The following is a 21,961-nucleotide window of genomic DNA, read 5'->3' on the forward strand; positions in this document are numbered from 1 at the left end:
CTCCACAACCACCTCTGGCAGCTCATTCCATACACGTACCACCCTCTGTGTGAAAAAGTTGCCCCATGGGTCTCTTGTATATCTTTCCCCTCTCACCCTAAACCTATGCCCTCTAGGTCTGGACTCCCAGACCCCAGGGAAAAGACCTTGTCTATTTATCCTGTCCATGCCCCCACCCCCCCGCCCCCCCCATGATTTTATAAACCTCTGTAAGGTCACCCCTTAGCAGTCTTTGTCCCAGGATGGAAATATCAAATACTTAAGGGGAATAGGTTTAATGTTGGGAAGGTTTTTTGTACCCAACAGCATGGCCCCGCCCTCAACAGCATGGCCCCGCCCTCAACAGCATGGCCCCGCCCTCCCCACGTAACAGACCGGGTTAGCTGACCCCACCCCCCAGACGCGTGACCTCGCCCCCGACAGCCTGACTCCGCCCACAGATCTCTCCCCCCCACCGAGGCAACTGGCCCCGCCCTTGGACCCAATGGTGACGCCCCTGATTCTGATTGGTCCCACCTCCGACACGGTCCCGCTCCCCCGCGCCTGCGCAGTCCGGCCAGGCCGGCGCTGGGACGATGAGGCTCCGGTCTTCGCTGTTTGCTTGCGGCGGCCTCCTGGGACTCCTCTTCGGGATGGCCGTCTTCCTGCACGGATTCTTCCCCAGCCCCTTGAAGTCATTTGGATCCGCGAAAGCCAAGGTGTCGGAGATCCCGGGAGAGCCTGCGCTAGGTAAACCCGGGTCTGCAGAGTGGGCCCGGCCGCAGGGATCGGTCCCACATTCTCCCGCTCACTCACCCTGAGCGCCGGCTTGGAAACCTGCCACCTCCCTGTCCCTGCACCCAGTGTCCTGCAATGCAGCCACCTCCCTGTCCCTGCACCCAGTGTCCTGCAATGCAGCCACTTCCCTGTCCCTGCACCCAGTGTCCTGCAATGCAGCCACTTCCCTGTCCCTGCACCCAGTGTCCCACAATGCAGCCACCTCCCTGTCCCTGCACCCAATACCCTGCAATGCAGCCACTTCCCTGTCCCTGCACCCAATACCCTGCAATGCAGCCACCTCCCTGTCCCTGCACCCAATACCCTGCAATGCAGCCACTTCCCTGTCCCTGCACCCAATACCCTGCAATGCAGCCACCTCCCTGTCCCTGCACCCAATACCCTGCAATGCAGCCACCTCCCTGTCCCTGCACCCAATACCCTGCAATGCAGCCACTTCCCTGTCCCTGCACCCAATACCCTGCAATGCAGCCACCTCCCTGTCCCTGCACCCAATACCCTGCAATGCAGCCACTTCCCTGTCCCTGCACCCAATACCCTGCAATGCAGCCACCTCCCTGTCCCTGCACCCAATACCCTGCAATGCAGCCACTTCCCTGTCCCTGCACCCAATACCCTGCAATGCAGCCACTTCCCTGTCCCTGCACCCAATACCCTGCAATGCAGCCACTTCCCTGTCCCTGCACCCAGTGTCCCACAATGCAGCCACCTCCCTGTCCCTGCACCCAATACCCTGCAATGCAGCCACTTCCCTGTCCCTGCACCCAATACCCTGCAATGCAGCCACCTCCCTGTCCCTGCACCCAATACCCTGCAATGCAGCCACCTCCCTGTCCCTGCACCCAATGTCCCGCAATGCAGCCACCTCCCTGTCCCTGCACCCAAAGTCCCGCAATGCAGCCACTTCCCTGTCCCTGCACCCAGTGTCCTGCAATGCAGCCACTTCCCTGTCCCTGCACCCAGTGTCCCGCAATGCAGCCACTTCCCTGACCCTGCACCCAGTGTCCCGCAATGCAGCCACTTCCCTGTCCCTGCACCCAGTGTCCCGCAATGCAGCCACTTCCCTGACCCTACACCCAATGTCCTGAAATGCAGCCACTTCCCTGACCCTACACCCAGTGTCCCACAATGCAGCCACCTCCCTGACCCTACACCCAGTGTCCCGCAATGCAGCCACTTCCCTGTCCCTGCACCCAGTGTCCTGCAATGCAGCCACCTCCCTGTCCCTGCACCCAGTGTCCCACAATGCTGCCACCACACTGTCCCTGCACCCAGTGTCCCGCAATGCTGCCACCTCCCTGTCCCTGCACCCAATACCCTGCAATGCAGCCACTTCCCTGACCCTACACCCAGTGTCCCACAATGCTGCCACCTCACTGTCCCTGCACCCAGTGTCCCGCGATGCAGCCACTTCCCTGTCCCTGCACCCAGTGTCCTGCAATGCTGCCACCTCCCTGTCCCTGCACCCAATACCCTGCAATGCAGCCACTTCCCTGTCCCTACACCCAGTGTCCCGCAATGCAGCCACTTCCCTGACCCTACACCCAGTGTCCCGCAATGCAGCCACTTCCCTGTCCCTACACCCAGTGTCCCGCAATGCAGCCACTTCCCTGACCCTACACCCAATACCCCGCAATGCAGCCACTTCCCTGACCCTACACCCAGTGTCCCGCAATGCAGCCACTTCCCTGACCCTACACCCAGTGTCCCGCAATGCAGCCACTTCCCTGTCCCTGCACTCAGTGCCCTGCAATGCTGCCACTTCCCTGTACCTGCACCTAATACCCTGCAATGCTGCCACTTCCCTGTACCTGCACCTAATACCCTGCAATGCAGCCACTTCCCTGTCCCTGCATCCAATACCCTGCAATGCTGCCACTTCCCTGTACCTGCACCTAATACCCTGCAATGCTGCCACTTCCCTGTCCCTGCACTCAGTGCCCTGCAATGCTGCTACTTCCCTGTACCTGCATCCAATACCCTGCAATGCTGCTACTTCCCTGTCCCTGCACCCAATACCCTGCAATGCTGCTACTTCCCTGTACCTGCATCCAATACCCTGCAATGCTGCCACTTCCCTGTCCCTGCACTCAGTGCCCTGCAATGCTGCTACTTCCCTGTACCTGCACCTAATACCATGCAATGCTGCCACTTCCCTGTCCCTGCATCCAATACCCTGCAATGCTGCTGCTTCCCTGTCTCCACCCACTGCCACTTGAGCATTAGTTCCACACATCTGCTTCTGAGGCCAATGCAGACAGTAACATAAGGCTGCGGCAAGGCTAGATCTGCCACGCTTTTTCTTCTACTGATACACAGGCCAGTATTTCAGCAATAATAAGAACCGATGTACCATATGCTGCTTTGGTTCAACATCCCTGTGCTGTTCTTTGTGAGATGGTGGTTCTATGTATTAAAGCTTGAATTCTTGGGCTAAATACCTCTGAGTTTCTGATACAGTTGATGAATCACTTGTTCTGTTTGATATTGTATCTGATTATTTCTTTACCTGTTTGATGGACAGCAGAACAAAGTAAATGTCTCATTTCCTAATCTGTGTGCAGCACTGTTTCACAAACAATAGAACAAAATGCCTAAATTGTAACATTTCTAAATGCTAACCTATTTGAGTAGCACAGTAAACCCATTATATTTGGTGTTGAACTAATGGGATAAGAAAGTTCGGCATTACTTTAGTGGTTACTTTATATAGTTCGTCTCCCTATCCTTCAGCTTGTTGTTTTAGAGTTGTAAAAATTAACATTGTCCTTGTTCTTCATTATAAGTCAATAACCTGAGTATTGAGTCTATCTGGCTTAAAATTGAGAATCAGCTTTTTAGATTTGAAAGTGTGGATGAACAGCACAATTACATTTCAGGCAAGTTGTGCTGTATGGTGGTTTACATTGGTCCATCATCAATTTGCATAAACATTTCAATATTTTCAAAATTTTGAAGTACCACACTTTTGAGACAAAGATGAACCGTTTAAAGGCCCGGTGAGTATCATTCAGTATTGTTATTTATTTTGGTACATTTGTTTCCTTTTTTTGTGGCATTTCTCCCCATTCAAATTGAGAGATTTATAAACACTTCTGTAATTTTGAATTTAGATAGAGGATACATTATTTTAGCTGATACCTTTGGAGCATCCTTTAACATTATCTGTGCCTAGGACTTTGGAAAAGGGAATATAATGGTGGTTTATGAAAAGAGGCAGTGATAATCTCACATTATGTGTCATCATTTTGACACAATTTGTAAGTACATGTCATGCAAAATTGGAAACAATGGTAAGTAGGGAAAATACCGCTGGTTGGAGACATACCTGGCACATAGCAAGATGGTCATGGTTGTTGGAGGTCAGAAGAAGGTGAGGACTGCAGATGCTGGAGATCAGAATCAAAAAGTGTGGTGCTAGAAAAGCACAGCAGGGCGGGAGAGGGGGCGGGTTGGCTGAGAGATAAATGGCGGGGGTGGGGCTGGAGGGAGGGGAAGGTAGCTAGGAAAGCCGATAGGTGGATGCAGGTTGGAGGTGATGATAATCGATCAGAATGGAGGGTGGAGCAGAATAGGTGGGAAGGAAGATGGGCAGGTGGGAGACATTCAAGAAAGCAGTGCCAAGTTGGAGGGTTGGAGGTCAGTCATCTCAGCTCCAGGACATCTCTGCAGAAGTTCCTCATGGTAGTATCCTCAGCCCACTCATCTACAGCTGCTTCATCAATGACCTTCTGTCCACCTTAAGGTCAGAATGTGCAAACATTAGCAGATATTCCTAATGTTCAGCAACATCCGTGATTCCTCAGATATTGAAGCAGTCCGTGTATAAATGCAACAAGATCTGGTCAATATTCAGACTTGGGTTACCAGTGGCAAGTAACATTTGCACCACACAAATGCCAGGCAGTGACCATCTTCAATAAGGGACAATCTAACCACTGCCCCTTGACATTCAATAGTGTTACCATCACTGAATCCCCACCACCAACATCATTCAGTTTACCATTGACCAGAAACATAACTCAGCTCACCATATGAATACAGTGGCTACCAGAGTTGTTAGAAGCTGGGAATACTGCAACAAGTAACTCACCACCTGACTCTCCAAAGCATATTTAACATCTACAAGGCACAAGTCAGGAGTTTAATAGAGTTCTCTTCATTTGCCTGGACGTACGCAACTCTAAAAATTAAAAAAAACTTGACATTCAGGACAAAGCAGCCTGCTGAATCAGCACCATGTCCACAAGTATCCACTCCTTCCACCAACAACAATCAGTAGCAGCAGTGTGCACTATCTATAAGATACACTGCAGAAATTCACCAGAAATCCTTAGACAGCCCCTTCCAAGTCCACAACCATATCCACTTGGACAGACAAGGGATACATTGGAACACCACTTCCTGCATGTTCCTCTCCAAACTACTCATCTTCCTAATTTGGAAATACATTGCTGTTTTTCCCTGCTGCTAGGTCAAAATTCTGGTATTCCATCCCTAAGGGCATTGTGGGTCAACCTTCAGCATGTTGACTACAGCAGTTCAAGAGGACAGCTGACTACCACCCTCTTGAGGGTAACTAGGGACAGGCAATAAATGTTGGCTCAGCCAGCGACACCTACAAGTGGATAAAAAAGCAGTACAGAATGACACTCGAATTATATTGAAATGCAGAAATATGATTCATATGATAGATGATGCCTGACAAAGCTCTTGAAATTCTTTAAGCTAACAACATCAAGAAATAGTCTGGGCAGCATGATGGCTCAGTAGTTAGCACTGCTGCCTCATAGCACCAAGGTCCCAGGTTCGATTCCAGCCTCAAGTTACTGTCTGTGTGGAGTTTGCATCTTCTCTCCATGTCTGCGGGGGTTTCCTCCAGCAGTCCAAAGATGTGCAGGTTAGGTGAATTGGCCATGTTAAATTGCCTGTAGTGTTAGGTGCATTAGTCAGGGGTAAATGTAGGGCAATGGATCTGGGTGGGTTGCTCTTCAGAGGGTCAGTGTAGGGCCAAAGGATCTGTTTCCACACTGTAGGGAATCTAATCTAAACTTGAACCTATATCTTAATTGAACAAGCTTCATGTGGAGTAACTGAGCAGGGGCTTGAAAAGGATAGTCACAATTAACAGCTATGTTTTACACTGTAGCTGAAAATACCAATTTACTTGTGAACAGTGCAAGGGATATCAAATTATTTTTAAGTTAAAATATGAATAAACCACCTGTTTTTCTTTTGACTTAGGTCTTGCTTCAAACTGGACAAAACTGCCATCTCCGTTGTTTGGGAAGGTTGTCATTATGTTGGTGGATGCTCTGAGAGAAGACTTTGTGTTTGGACCAAAAGGACGACAGTTCATGCCATATACACGACATATGGTTGAACATGGTTCCTCTCTCAGCTTTATTGCTAAAGCCTGGCCGCCAACAGTCACAATGCCCAGAATTAAGGTAAGAATTGAACAAGTTAATTTTCCTCTAATGTTGAGTGATTTATCATTACATTGGGAATTTTATATTCTATATGTCTTGCCACAAAACTCGACTATTCCATTAGTTTTATTTGGGCCCCACATCACTTGCGGTGTGGCTTTTAATGTCTTATGAATCTGATGCCATATAGCTTAGCTGTCCCTAATTGAACGTGCAATTTATCTTTTTAATTTCAAACTCTAATTTATTCACTTTTCTATTTTTCCATAATTCTATCTGTCATTTTTTTGGTCCATTTCATGACAGGAATTCCTTGTTTAATATTGTTGCTGTGCTCCTGAAAAGTGTAACTTTAAGTGAAAGGTGAATTAAATTTTCCCATTTTAACCATAGTAAATTTTGTTTGGATTCTGTTGGATCTTTACTATCAGAAAAAAATGTATTTTATCTTATAGGTTTAAAGATATAGCTGATATATTGATATTTTGATAAATCAAATGATTTTTAAATAAAACAAAAAAGAAGAAATATACTTATCTCTTGACTTGTTACCTTGAGAAATATATTTAGTTCTTGTTCAGTGTTCTTTACTATCCCTGCTAGCTGATCTTCCTGCTTCCCTTTCCCAAACACTGGCTGTGATTGCTGAGTGAGAGGGTCATAAAGCAGAGGGGGAGCCCCTCTAAAACTGTACCAATCAGGTCTCACAATCCTATATCATGTATGCTGTGGAACAACGTTAATGCAAATATGAATTCCAGTCCCCTTTAAAAATCCACCATTTCATCAAACTAACTTAAGCTGGGACAACCTAAAGTGAGGAATTCTGTACCTCACCTCGATCTCCTGGCCTAATTGATGCATGACTGAGTGGTGTATAATGTCAAAAGAATATATTCTAATAGACTGGACAAATCAACATATTCTGTTATTTTTTGAAATGTTGGGCTTTTGTCAGTTTTTGCCAGCTATCAATCCATGTTGCTTCAGTTGCGTGTTAATTATATCCTGGTTTTTATGAACTTAAGTACTACCTGTGATTGGCTGGCTGACTGTTAGATAACCAGCTGACTTATTCTTCTATTATGTTTTTTAACATGGGTGTTATACTGACAACTCTTGCGTACTTTGAAATAAAAGATTCTGGTTCATTCGGAGCTGTAAGAGAAACTGGTACATGATTGAGGAATGTGTTTGAATGGAATCCCAGAAAGGTTGCTTGAGTTGTCAAAAGTAGTAATTATTTTTCATCCTTGAACATTTTATACAATAGGATTTGAAAACAAATGCTATACTTTGGACATATTTATTGAAATGCATGAAATAGTCCACTGTTTATCTGTAAACTTTATGGGTCTGTTTAGGCAATGATGACTGGCAGAATTCCTGGATTTATTGATGTCATCATGAACTTGAATTCTCCTACTCTGCTGGAAGACAATTTGATCTGGCAGGTAAAAAGTGCTGGAAAAAGAATCATGTTCTACGGTGATGACACTTGGATTCGACTGTTTCCAGATCACTTTGTAGAATATGATGGGACTACTTCTTTTTTTGTGTCTGATTATACTGAGGTAAGTAAATTTTCGACACATTTTGTGTTGGACCAAATGTGGGTGATTTTTGTCTGAATGTTTGAGGCCTGTCTAGATATTTTGGATATCAAGGCCTCAATATAACCAATTCAATTCACTGTGCAAATTGATTTTTATCAGAGAAAGGAAGCAAAAAATGCTTGTGCATGTGTTTAAATGGAGCAAGAGGCTAAACACAATGTTTCTTTGATTAGTGAGAAATAAATTCCCATTTAAAGCAGTTGGTTCTAATCAAATGGAGCTTTTTCAGGAGCTGGAATGGTAACACAATAAGGAGATCAAGGTAACGTCAGGAGTCAGAGGAAGTCTTCTTAGAAAGATGTTCCATCCTGTCTTCCCAACCCCTTCAATGTTTATTTTAAGCCCAGAGGAAAGATTGAAACTTAATGCTGCATAAAACCAAAATTTAAACTTAAACATTTTAAAATATCAATTTCCTTTTAGTTTTAAGCTATCAACAGTTTTACGTTTGCAAAAGAATCACTTGGAAAAGATCAAAAAGCTTGACCGAGTCTGAAGTTTAGTTACAGAGCCTCCCATTTGTAATTGATGCATGATTGGGTGTTGTACGTGTTTAATCTTCAACATATATTAGAAAAATTGAAATGGCAGATGTAAATGGGTGATTGAAATTGGCAAACCTTCTTAGAATAATACATTCTACATCCAGCTGGGGACAAGTATGTGTAATGAGATAGGAGTAATTAATGAGTTCATAGTGAAGGATCCCCCAGGTTAATTACGACACAATTTCATGTTCATTTTAAGAGTGAGAAATGTGGATCTAAAATTTAGTTTATTTAACTTAAATGCATGCAAATATCACGATGTGCAGAGTTGGTTTGTGAGTCAGGAAAAATGGTTAAAATTTCACACAATAGTGAGACAGTAGCAAATAAAGGAACAGGAGTAGGCCATTGACCCTTCAAGCTTGCTGCATTACTCAATCACATCATGGATGAACTGGTTATGGTCTCCTCTCCCCTTTCCTGTGTGCAGCCTGTCAAAAATAAATCTAACTTAGCCTTCATTGCTTTCTGTGAATGGGAAACCTACTCAGTAATGACCCTATACGAGTCAGCATTTCTCATCATCTATGTTTTAAAAGGGAGTACTATTTTTCTTAATGTATGCCCCCTAGTTTGAGCTCCCCATATAAGGAGACCTCCACTTGGTATCGACCTAATGTAGTTCCCTTACAACCTTGTATATTTCAGTAAGATCACTTCTCATTCTTCTAAATTCCACAGGACAAAGGCCTAGTTTGTTCACCCTTTCACACGGTAGCCATTTAAGCCAGGGATGAATTGGTTGAACCATCTCCAAACTGCTTCTGAGGTAGTTATATCTTTATCAAAAAAGGAAATCAAAACTTGAAATAATACTTTAGATGCAGTCTAACCAACTGCCTGTGTGGCTGCTGTTGTCTACTTTTATATTCCATTCCATTTGCAATAAACATTGGTATTACCTTTGTCTTCCTAATCACTTGTTGTACCTGTACATTAACTTGCTGTAATTCTTGTACCAGAACACTAAAATTTCTATCTATTTACATAACATACTGTTTTCTAATCTTGCTGCCAAAACGGACCAGTTCACATTTGCCCATGTTGTACTCCATCTGCCAGTTATTTTCCATTCCTAATGACTTAACCTGTCTTAACATCCCTTTGCAGACTCTCTACTTCCTCTTGCGGTCTTGCTTCCTAAACTATGTTAACTGATTTCTCTCCACTGATGCTGCCAGACCTGCTAAGCTTTCCTAGTAATTTCTCTTTTTGTTCCTACCTTCCTTGGTGTCATTGGTAAATGTAGCAAGCATAAATCAAGTGATTGATGCAGATTGTAAATAGTTCAGAAGCCAACAGTGACCTTTGCGATACTCCAATAGTTACAACTCACCAACCCAAAAAGCAATCTATTTATCCTGACTTTACTACAACCTGTTAGCAAACCACTTTGTTAACCATGCAGTATGTTACCCCTACACTGTGTTCCCTTTTCATGTACAACAAAACCATGTGCTCTTGTACAGCAACATTGAAGAAGCTATTTCATGACTCTCAACAAAGATGTACTCCGCTGAGAAAGAAAGTCTCTAAGAGGATGCACCACTTAGGGCTAATTAAGCTTTTAAGGGTAGTATCATGCTGAAAGAAAAGATGTGCTGCAGAGATTAATGGTAGCCATGAAAATTGGAAACATTGTAGAAACCACCAAAGAATGGCTAAAAATATAATAAAGGGGGAGAAATTCGAGTTGTGAGGAAAAATAAAATGTAGTATAAAAAACATATAGTTGAAACCTTTATAAGTGTAGTTAAACAAAGCATCTTAGTGGGTGATACTGCAGAATTAATAATGACAAACCAGCAAATGTCAGAGGCTTTGACTAAGTATTTTGTCTGTCTTCAAGTAGAAGTCACAAGAAGTAAAATAAAAACAGAAAACCAAAAGGAGCATGGAATTTAAACCAATTACGATCTCCAGTGAAAACGTACAAAGAAACTAATGGGATGGAAGACCGGCAATTCCCTGAATCTGATGGTCTGAATCTCAGGCTCTTAAAAGAATTGGCTTTAGAAGTAGTGGAAGGGTGGTTATCATCTTCCAAAATTCCCCAGGTTCTGTACAGGTCACTACAGTTTGACTAATCACAACTATAGAAAGGAGGGCAACAGCAATCAGGAAACTGTAACATCTGTTATTGGGAAAATTTAAGAATCCATTTTTGTAGAGGTAATAGCTGGATATTTTCAAAATCAAAATGGAATTGGGCAGAGCTGATGTGGTTTTGTGAAAGGAATGTCAGATTTGACAAAGTTGTTTCTTGAGGATGTACCAAACAGGATGGATAAAGAGAACCAGTGCATTTGGATAACCAAAAAAGCAGTACAGGTAGTAGGTGCCAAAAGTAAGTGTAAATGTTTTGATTGTGATGTATTAGTGTGGATTGAGGATTGGCTAACTAACAGGAAACAGAGTCCGGTTATTTTCAGGTTTGCAAGCTGTAACTAATAGGAGAAAGTGAGGACTGCAGATGCTGGGGATCAGAGCTGAAAATGTGTTGCTGGAAAAGCGCAGCAGGTCAGGCAGCATCGAAGGAGCGGGGAATAGACATTTCGGGCATGAGCGTCCGATTCTCCTGCTCCTTGGATACTGCCTGACCTGCTGCGCTTTTCCAGCAACACATTTCAAGCTGTAACTAATGGAGCACAACAGGAATCGGTCTGGGTACTCGACTATTCACGATCTATGTTAATAAATCCGGTGTAGGGACTGACTGTATTGTAGATTAAATTGCCTATGATACAAAGATAAGTAGAAAGCGGGTTCTGAGGAGGAACGACATCTGCTAAGCATTGTACATAACTTAAGTGAGTAGGCAAAAATTTGGCAGGCGTATTGAGAGAAATTATCAACTTGTCTTCTTTGGTAGGAAGATTAAAAAAGCTGAATATTATTTAATTAGAGAGAGACAGCATAATGCATTAGTACAGAGGGCTTGGGTGGCCTTGTACATAAGTCACAAAAAGTTAGGTACAGCAGGTACGTGCAGATACAGCAAGTAATTAATAAGACAAATTGAAATTTGGCCTTTATTGTAAAGTGGATGGAGTATAAAAGTAGGGAACCCTTGTGACAGCTGTGCAGAACATTGGTGAGACTGGACCTGGAGTACCGTGTACCATATTGGTCTTGTTATTTTAGGAGGGACATTCTTGCATTTGAAGTAGTTCAGAAAAGATTTACTAGGCTGGTTCTTGGGATGAGGGGATTGTTTTAAGAAATGTTATTTTGTTGAACCTACACTAATTGGGGTTTAACAGGTAGTAGGTACCTTATTTTAGCTTGTATGATTTTGCAGAGCTTGACAGTTTAGACACAGCAAGGTGTTTTCTGATGTGGGGAATCTGGCACTTTGGGCCCAGTTTTTAAAATTTAACACAGAGGAAGTGTTTTATCTCTGAGAGTCATTAAACTTTGGAATTGCCTTTCACAGAGAATAATGGAGGCTGTATCATTGACTGAGTTAGACATATTTCTGAATGGCAAGGGTGCTGAGGGTTTTGGGTGCAAGACAAGCAGAATAGTGACCTAAGGTCATATTCAGATCAGCCATGATCCTATCGAATGTTGGAGCAAGTTAACTGGACCGAATGGCCTACTCCCACTCCTACATTTAATAAGCATATTCATGAAAATATTAAATTGATGTGTATTTCTAGGAGAGCTTTTCCAGAATCTTAGTGAACACAGATCACTGCACAAACCCCACAAAAATATTTCAATTGATCATTGATCCCATTGCTGTTTATTGGACATTGTGTAAATTGGCTGCCACATTTGAGTTGATGGCATATGTTTGTACGTCTAAAATGATTAATTGGATGTAAAGCATCCTCAGGATGCGAAAATGTATAAATTAGCTCTCTTCTTGCAAACTCATGTCCTTGTTTCATTGATTATTAGAAAAATAATTGTGTTCAGATGTTTAGTACAAAAGTTCTTTTGATGTAGATGTTTCCATCACGTGGAAAACAGGTTTCATCCTGTAGCCCCAGAAAAAGTGAAGACTTTTAATTTCTCTCGGCTAAACAATAGGTGTAGATGTATATTACTGCATTGACTATTATTGCAGATTGTGACTTTCCATTACCAATGCATTCTTTCTTAACAGGTGGATCATAATGTAACACGCCATCTGGACAATGTATTAAAAAGAAGTGACTGGGATTTATTAATTTTGCATTACCTTGGATTAGATCATATTGGTCATCTGGCTGGACCAGATAGTCATCTGGTTGGACCAAAGCTCAGTGAAATGGATAACATTGTTCAGAAGATTCACATGGAACTACTGAACAAGGTTTGTACAGCACAAGTAAACTTTTCACTCACGTTATAATGGCTAGTGGAATGTTGACCTTTATAGAATCATACAGCATGGAAACAGACCCTTTGGTCCAACCAGTCCCTCCCGAACATAATCCCAAATTAAACTAGTCCCACCTGCCTGCTCCTGGCCCATATCCCTCCAAACCTTTCCTATTCATGTACTTCTCCAAATGTCTTTTAAATGTTATAATTCTGCCCACGTCCACCATTTTCTCAGGACGTTCATTCCACACGCGAACCACCCTCTATGTAAAAAAATTTGCCTCCCATATCTTTTTTAAATCTTTCTCTTCCCACCTTATAAAGGCGTCCCTTAGTCTTGAAATCTCCCATCCAAGGGAAAGAATGCCTATCATTAACCATATCTATACTCCTCATGATTTTGTAAACTTATATAAGGTTGCCTCTCAACTTGTATTTCTCCAGTGAAACAAGTGGCAGTCTATCTAGCCTTTCCTTACAACTCAACCCTTCCATACCCAGCAACATCCTGGTAAATCTCTTCTGAACCCTCTCCAGCTTAATAATACTTTTCCTCTAAATATGCGACCAGAACTGGAAAGGGAATTTGAATTCGGAAATGAGAATATGATCCTTCAGCTGCAAAGAATTTTGGCCTGAGCTAAACTGGAGTACTGTGTTCAATTTTGCAAACCAAACATCTAGAAAGATGTGTTAATTCTGTAGGTTGAACTGTGCAGCTTCACCAAGAAGTTACTAATACTTTTGAAGCGTTATTCATGTTCAGTCCTCCTTAGTTACTATTTCATCATTTTCCTTCTAGCTTTTATCCTTTTCCTCCCATCCTAAGTTCTCTTTTCTTCACTAAATCTGTTCTGTAAACGAATAAAGAAAATTTACAGCCCAGGAACAGGCTCTTCGGAGCCTGAGCCAATCCAAATCTACTGTCTAAACCTGTCGCCCAGTTCCTAAGCATCTTCCCTAGTTTTTGATGATATGGAAGTGCCGGTGTTGGACTGGGGTGGACAAAGTTAAAAATCACACAACACCAGGTTATAGTCCAGCAGGTTTATTTGGGAGCACTAACTTTCAGAGCATTGCTCCTTCTTTAGATAGCTAGTGAGGCAGGATCAGAGGACACAGAATTTATAGTAAATCATGTAGAAAGGCTTAACAGCAATCTAGGTTTGTTCAATACATCACATCAGTTGTATGACACTTTGATCTTTCATTATAAATTCTGTGTCCTATGATCCTGCTCCACTAGCTATCTGACGAAGGAGCTGTGTTTCAAAGTATATACTTCCAAAAAACCTGTTGGATTATAACCTGATGTTGTGTGATTCCTAGATGAGAGCCTGTAGTAAAGAATACTGCATTAATGAAAATTCGAGTTAAAGAACATATTTCTACTTGGAAACGTTAGGAATTTAAAAAATATATTTGAAATGTGTTGCAAATTATACCCAGTGGTTTGGTATAAAGTTTGTGTTTTTGTTTTGAATGGCAATTTGCAGCAAGGTGAAACGACTCTGCCTAGTTTATTGATATTGTGCGGAGATCATGGAATGTCAGACACAGGTAGTCATGGAGGAGCTTCAAGTCATGAAGTGAACACTCCATTGGTTCTTCTCAGTCCTGCTTTCAGAAAGAAAGGTGAGGATCAGGAAGCAGCTTTGAATGAACATTGTAACAATTCTGTTTTCTGATGTGTTTGATTATTTTAGATCTCTTGCTGCTAAGCCTTTTGAGTATTTAATTTTATAATTCCAACTTTTCTTGATTAAATCGTCCTAATTATATTCAAGCCATGACTGTTGCTTAGCTCTGTGGAAATTTTAAATGAATGTAAAAGATTACAACTTAATTAGCAAGATCAAAAAATAGTTGAAAATAATTTTCAATTTTGACTTCTCCATCACCAATCCTTTCTGTTTAACTGCTTACTGATTTTGAAAACATTTTGCTAAATGAAGATGTAAGTTGTCTATTTATTGCATCAAGTCAGGGAAGTAACACTCAGATTGATGCTGATATTGATGAATTGAGGCCAGTTTTGTGTTAAAAGCAGATACCTGTTGGACTACCTAAATTCATGTTACTTAGACTATTTAAGTTTATGTAGTTTGAGAGGAAACGTTTATCCAACAATGTGGATTGCATTTGAACCCAGTGGCAAAAGCAATATTTTAACACATTATCAACTTCTTTTTCTCTGTTTCTGTTCTTTTAACTGCCTTCACCTTTAATTTATTCTTGCGTTAGTACAGTAATTATCTTGGAAAGTGTGAAGTGAAGGAGTTTCTTCATGACACTGAATATTGCCTGCCCACATGGAGCAATCAGTTACATCTCTTCTGTATTGAATTGTATGTAATTCAGATTGCATGTGGGATGATAAGATAAATTATTCTTTTGAAACAGCATCTGCATTTAATTAGTTTACTAACTTGGAGTGGGAAGTTGAACCCACATACTTTGGATTCAGAAGAGAGTGCAGTGTTGATGTCATTGCACTGTTTAAGTGTGGGAGGACAGAAATCCAGAAGAACATTGTACGTAGGAAAGAAGAAAAGCAGCCATTTGCAATACAGCTTGCACTGTATTTGAGCCATCTTCAGTTAGCTAAACGTAACCACGTTATTAGTAGTACTGTACTACAATGTTGATTTTGAGCCCCTTATCATTTTGACAATGGATTGACAATAAGTTCAGCCACAAGACTATTTTTAATAAGATCAAATCAAAACACGTTTATTAAGTTTTCAGGTAAGCTTTAGCAATGAGCGCAGGTAGTGATTTATAGTATAACATGGACTATACACTTCCTGTATTTCCTGTATTATGACTGGATGGCGATTGCATGATGATTTTTCTTTTTAGATCTTTTGGTCCACAAACTCCTTTATTTTTTGAAAATATAAACAGAGAACTGTGGGTGCTGTAAATCAGAAACAAAAATAGAAGTTGCTGGAAATGCTCAGCAGGTCTGGCAACATCTGTGAAGAGTTAATATTTCAGATCCTGAGGAAGGGTCACTGGACCCAAAATGCAAACTCTGATTTCTCTTCACAGATTCTGCCAGATCCACTGAACTTTTCCAGCAAATTCTGTTTTTGTTCCTTTATTTTTCTGTCTGTCGGTGTCTCTCTTTCTCTCTCGTCTACATATCCTTCTGTTCCTAACCCCTCAAATTTACATAATACCTTTCGTATTTATTACTGTATCAAGGGTTTACATCATGCTTTCTTAACCCACAGACAGACTCAACTACAGTCCATTCTTGCACCAGTTTCTCATAGACAGTATTCAAGATCTGAGGATTGGGGTTAGGGATAAGACAATTTTTTTTAAAAACTCAGGCAGCACGATGGCTTAGTGGTTAGTACTGCTGCCTCACAGCACCAAGAACCCGGGTTCGATTCCAGCCTTGGACGATTGTCTCTATGGAGTTTGCATAGAGACTTGTGTCTGTGTGGATTTTGCTCCACTTTCCTCCCACAATCCAAAAATGTGCAGCTTAGGTGAATTGACCATGCTAAATTGCCCATTGTGTAGGTTATTAGTCAGGGGTAAATGTAGGGGAATGGATCTGGGTGGGTTACTCTTTGGAGGGTCGGTGTGGACTCGTTGGGCTGAAGGGCCTGTTTCCATACTGCAGGGATTTTAAATCTGACTCTTAGCTTTTGGCTAGTGTATGCAGAAATCTTGTCATGAACTCCTAAAATCCCTCTGTCTTGATATATTTTCTATACTGTGTTTTACTTCTAGGTTTTCCTACTTGATTATATAAGTTTTTATTAAAACTAAATTTTAATTTCTACTTATAAAGTTGGATTTTAACAGTTAGTATTCTGGTTGATAATTTATAATCTTGCAGGGAAACAAAACGCAAAAAGTTTAAAACGTTTGCAGCACCCACATTTAGTTCCGTTTAGAATTATCATTGTCCTGCTTGGTGTCCTGGAGCAAATGTTCTATAGAAAGTATTCCCCATTTTGTGTCATTCAACTATAGAAAATTCCTGCTTCCAGGATGTCTCTAGCTCTTAATAACGAAACAAGGTTATCATTGACAGCTATGTTCCAGCATACACATCCATTATGGAATGACTCGGAATATTGTTAAAGAAGACCATGTTACATAATATTAAAATTAATATTAAAATATAAAAAAACTGCAGATGCTGGATATCTGAAACAAAAACAGAAATTGCTGGTAGCATCTGTGAGTAGAAAGCAGAGTTGACATTTCAAGTCTGGTGATGCTTCACCAGTTCTTAGAATCCCTATAGTGTGGAAACAGGCCATTTGGCCCAACAAATCCACACCGACCACTCTGAAAAGCAACTCATTCCCCTACCCTATATTTAACCTTGACTATTTACCTAACCTACATACCCCTGAACACAATGGGCAATTTAGCATGGCCAATTCACCTGACCAACACATTCCCCTACCCTATATTTAACCCTGACTAATGTACCTAACACTATGGGTAATTTAGCATGGCCAATTCGCTTGATCTTTGGGTTGTGGGAGGAAACCCACACTGACACAGGGAGAATGTGCAAACTCCACACAGACAGTCACCTGAGGCGGGAATCAAACCCGGGTCCCTGGCATGGTGAGGCAGCAGTGCTAACCACTGAGCCACCGTGCCACCCATAGATCTGATGAAAAGTGTCTGTTTTTGTTTCGTTACATTAACTTAGTTATAAATATACTGCTGCTGAGACTTTCAACCAGGTCTGTTACACGTGAACAGCTTTGGTCAAGGACTCGTATAACGTTGATCTTTTTTGTTTTGAAAAAACCGGCACTGATTATTAATTCATCGTAAATTGTAAGCCTGGCTCTTGAAAATTCTCATGTGTTTTTGTAGGCCAGAATATGATGCATTTTAAGTGGAATTCTGCTATTACCTTTTCCTCGTTGGGAATTAAATTATCTAGAGTTAATACGTTTTATCTGATGTTAAATTTTCAGATTCTATAATTATTCAATTTTACTTTTCTAACTTACAGATTCATTCACTGTTTCTGAATATGTTGAGCAGACAGACCTCAGCTCCACGTTGGCGTTAGGACTGGGTTTGCCTATTCCAAGGAACAATTTGGGGTGTCTCATCCTAAGGGTACTTGAGGAAAGGTCTTTAAGGGAACAGTTTAGATATTTGCATCTTAATGGATACCAACTTAGTAAGCTGGTTCAAGAAAGTATTCCTACATATGAAAAAGGTAAGGCTAGACCAGCACCACACTGAATTTTGAAAGATTTCATGTCAATTTCTGAAGGTGAGAAGCAATTCTTGAGATTTGTTTAAAAACTGCTAGAGATGTTGAGTATTTGTCTTAAGCATTTGCCAGCTCACTTTACTGTCAATATTGTCAGACCAAAAATCAATTTTTTCTTAGGGAGCTTAGAAAATATTCCCTTTTGTTTTGTCCTGATAGTCAGTTTTGGAAAATAAAGTGCTTTTGGCTCTTCAAGGTGCATACACAGTGAGATTTTTAAGATTTCTACATCACAGCATGTTGACCTCTGGCACACTATGTACCTTCAAGCCTCCGTGTTCCAAGTTTATTCAAATTGAATCACATGCAAAGCCCTGAGGTTATCAATCCTCAGTGGGGGAATGCCAGAATAGTATATAAAGTTACCCACCCTTCCAATTATTGCATTTGTGACCATTCTCCGCTAACTAAGTGCCATTTGGCATCACACCCAACGACCTATGTTAGCTGCTTTCCTACTAGAAACTTGAATTGAACATTTCCAATTTCCATTGCCTCAACAGATTGCTAATCTCTAACTCCAATAGCTCTACAACACTTCAGCTTTATATTTCTCCAATCCTGACCTTTTGTATTTCCAATTTTATTGGCAGCCATGTTGTCTAGGTTCTGCAGTTCATTTTCTACATTTCTTGCTGTCTTGCTACCTTATTTCAGATGCTTCTTAAAATATACTTCTTTGACAAAGCTTTTAGTTCCTGCCTTCACATCTGGATATGTGTAAGATTTTGTCTGATAATGCTCCCGTGAAGAATCTAGGGGTGTTTTACTATGTTCAAGTCGCCTCATTTATAGGTTTTCAAAAAGATTTTGGTGGTAAGCCACAGGACCTTGACTGTACTCATCCTAGGCTTGTGAAATAGCCAGAAAAGTAAGAGAGGCTCTGAGTGCCATTTTTAAATATATGAACTAGGTTGTTAAGAGCAAATTATGTAAGAAGGGGAAGGGCATAAACTAAAACAAAAACAAGACTCACATTTATATAGTGCCTTTCATGACCATAGAGCTTACAGCCAATTAAGTAGTTTATGATGTGTATTCACTGCTGTAAAGTAGGAAATGCGACAGCTAATTTATGTACTGTAAACGCTCATAAACCACAATGGAGTAATGGCCATAAATATTGGCCAGAATACTGGTGTTAATTCCCCTGGTCTTATTTGAAAGTCTTTCACATGCACCTGATGTAAGCAGGTGGGGGGTTTTGGTTTAGCACCTCATCCAAAAGATGGCATCAGAAACAGTCCAGCGTTCACTCAGTACAAAGTACTCCGTATCCAGTCTGTTGACTTGGTACTTTTTGCATTGGAATCAAAAGTAACTGGAGCAAATGGTTCAGAGGTAAGAGTGCTACCAATTAAGTTCAGCTATAAATTGTATAATAATAAACTAGTCAGTTGTGGATAAACATTTGAAATCCATAATTTAAGGATTGTTAGTGTGAAGCTACCTTGAGGTGGCACTTCTAAATCCAAAGTTGTATTTAGCAAATTAATACTTACTGATTGAATTCTGGATAAATAGATAGATGGATGGAGTGCAGTAGGTTTTCAAATGTGTTTTATAAGGTGTCCCACAGGAACTTTTTAGAAAACTTTAGATTTCTGGAATAAGAGGAAATGAAACAATATAATTGTTTGATTAATGGACAACAAAGATTTATTTGTATCATGAGCTTGGGCATGTGCCTGCTTTAAAGTAAAGATACATCACCTTCCTAAAGCTACCTTCAGGCTTGCTAGATGTAAAACGTTTCATGTTCCTGAGAGGATCGGAATGGTTTGCCCTTCTTTGGCCACAACTGATGATTATAGGAAACAGAATGTTGAATGCTTTCATTATAATAATTTCCCTCCCACTAACTAAGTTGTTGTTTACAGATGTTGGGTACAAACTATTTGGAATAGCACAAAAATCTCATGGTTCCTGGATAAAACTTTACTTCGAAGGTAATACTTCGGAGACTCTCGCAAACCTAGGAAAGAAGGTATTGAGGCAGTATTTGGATGCCTTGAAGTTAATGAGTTCCTCACTTTCCAAAATTGTGGCACAGTATGATATGTACTCCATGATTATGGGCACGATTATTGTGGTGGAGGTAGGAACTTTTGCACATTAATTTATTTTCTCTTCCCTTTTCCATATTTGGGTATTTACAATTTTATACTGTATAGAGAGGACAGTGACAAAGCAATTGGATTGCAGTGCAACTATTTTACAGGTACACAGTGCATACACATATTCTCTGCTTGAGTGCATCACTCACCATGTTAGTAAAAGCCACTTTGTAAGCATCCAGGATGCACTGCTGAGCAAAGCATTAGGGCTTTAGATTTATGTAGAAGGGTCTGTTTATGGGTTCTTCTGCAATGTTTAATTGCAAAGTACACATGTTGAAGCACTTCTTCAAAGTCTCAATAATTTATTATTTTGGTTTCATGAATGGAAAAGTTCAGACTACACCTTGATGAAGAGAGGGTTAAGTGGAGATTCATTGTAGTTGTGAGAATAATGATGGTAGTTAAAATTATGATAAGTTGTTGTCGATGTGGGGAAACTGGTTCCACAAGCAGAGGGTGGGTAACTAGAAGGCACAGGTTCAAGGTATTGGCAACGGACTGGTTAATTAATTTTTGTGCAACAAGCTGTAACAATCTGGAATACATCACCTGAAAGAATGAAGGTGGCACGGTGGCTCATTGGTTAGCACTGCTGCTTCACAGCACCAGGGACCCAGGTTCAATTCCAACCTCGAGCAACTCCCTGTGTCTGCATGGGTTTCCTCTAGATGCTCCAGTTTCCTTCCACGGTCCAAAGATGTGCAGGTTAGGTGGATTAGCCATGCTAAATTGCCCATAGTGTCCAGGGATGTGTAGGTTAGATGGATTAGCCATGGGAAATGCAGGATTATAGGGATAGGAAAATGAGTCTGGATAGGATGTTTTTCAGGGAGGTCAGTGTGGACTCGATGGGCCAAATGGCCTACTTCCACACTGTTGGGATTCTACATTTAAAAAAAACTTTCAGAAGGAAATCAGGTGCATGTTTGAAAAGGAAAACTCTTGCAAGCCTTTGAAGAAAAAAGTAAATAATGGCACTAATTGGGCCTTGTGTGAACCCAGCCATCCAGATTTAGCAGATTAGACTGACCCTGGGGACTCTGCACTTTAATTCTGTCCTTTCCACAGGGTGTAAGTTATTTCTGAATAATGAGCAGGAACAGGAATCTATGAAAGTACTCCCCTCCTTATCAGCCATGGGCAGTGATGCTAACTCCTAATTTCTATTCAATTACAAAAAGCACAATAAAACTAAATGGGTCTTTTCTAATTGGGTTCGCTGTGTGGAATTGTCATCCTGTTCCTGCCTCATCGAAATAAAACTCTGAGAAACAATATGGCTTTACCTCCTTCATCTTCATTCCGGGCCCAGGAGGGAGAGAGAATAATCGCCCATATGCACAGAGACGTGAGATCTCAGTTTTCTCTTGAACAGCAGATTTTTGAGGAAATATATAGTTACTTACAGGGAGCAGCTTCCAAATAAGGCAACATCTAAATTGACTGGGTGACCATTTACAATCAACGATCATCAACACTAAAGATTAAGCCATCTGGCTTTATACAATGGATGTTCTTAACCTTGTTAACTGGCTTCACATTATGCATGCTTTTTTCGCCTTGTTAACTCACCACTCTTGCCTCCTCATTGTTTACTGCAAGTTCTTATCTGATCCAAGTCTTGCTAGCTGAGCCTTTGTTTCATAAAATCCAAAACTTAACTCTTTCCCTACCTGTTCATACCTTATACACTTTCTCAGAATGAACTGCCAGAGGTAGTGGTAGATACAGTTACAACATTTAAAACACATTTGGACAGATACACGAATAGGAAAGGTTTAGAGCGATATGGGCCAAATGCAAGCAAGTGGGACCAGTTTAGTTTAGGAAACTTGGTTAGCGTGGATGAGTTGGACTGAAGGGTCTGTTTCTCTGCTAT

General features: G+C 41.3%; 1 protein-coding gene across 3 annotated transcripts in view; it reads left to right on the top strand.

Annotated features, from left to right (window-relative positions):
• Positions 1–559: 559 nt before the first annotated feature.
• pigg (phosphatidylinositol glycan anchor biosynthesis class G) overlaps positions 560–21,961 on the top strand; it is a 38,828-nt gene continuing 17,426 nt past the window's right edge. The window contains exons 1-7 of one of the 3 annotated variants that reach the window (XM_060851602.1): positions 560–729; positions 6,022–6,227; positions 7,574–7,783; positions 12,488–12,676; positions 14,184–14,322; positions 17,693–17,905; positions 19,843–20,060. In XM_060851602.1, coding sequence (XP_060707585.1) covers positions 576–729; positions 6,022–6,227; positions 7,574–7,783; positions 12,488–12,676; positions 14,184–14,322; positions 17,693–17,905; positions 19,843–20,060 — 1,329 coding nt within the window. In that variant the 5' untranslated portion in view covers positions 560–575. Of the gene's footprint in view, positions 730–6,021; positions 6,228–7,573; positions 7,784–12,487; positions 12,677–14,183; positions 14,323–17,692; positions 17,906–19,842; positions 20,061–21,961 lie in introns of those variants that run through there. The other 2 variants (XM_060851604.1, XM_060851603.1) reach the window with 2 other exon arrangements.

This window comes from Hemiscyllium ocellatum, chromosome 36 (genome assembly GCF_020745735.1).
Source record: "Hemiscyllium ocellatum isolate sHemOce1 chromosome 36, sHemOce1.pat.X.cur, whole genome shotgun sequence".
NCBI lineage: Eukaryota > Metazoa > Chordata > Chondrichthyes > Orectolobiformes > Hemiscylliidae > Hemiscyllium > Hemiscyllium ocellatum.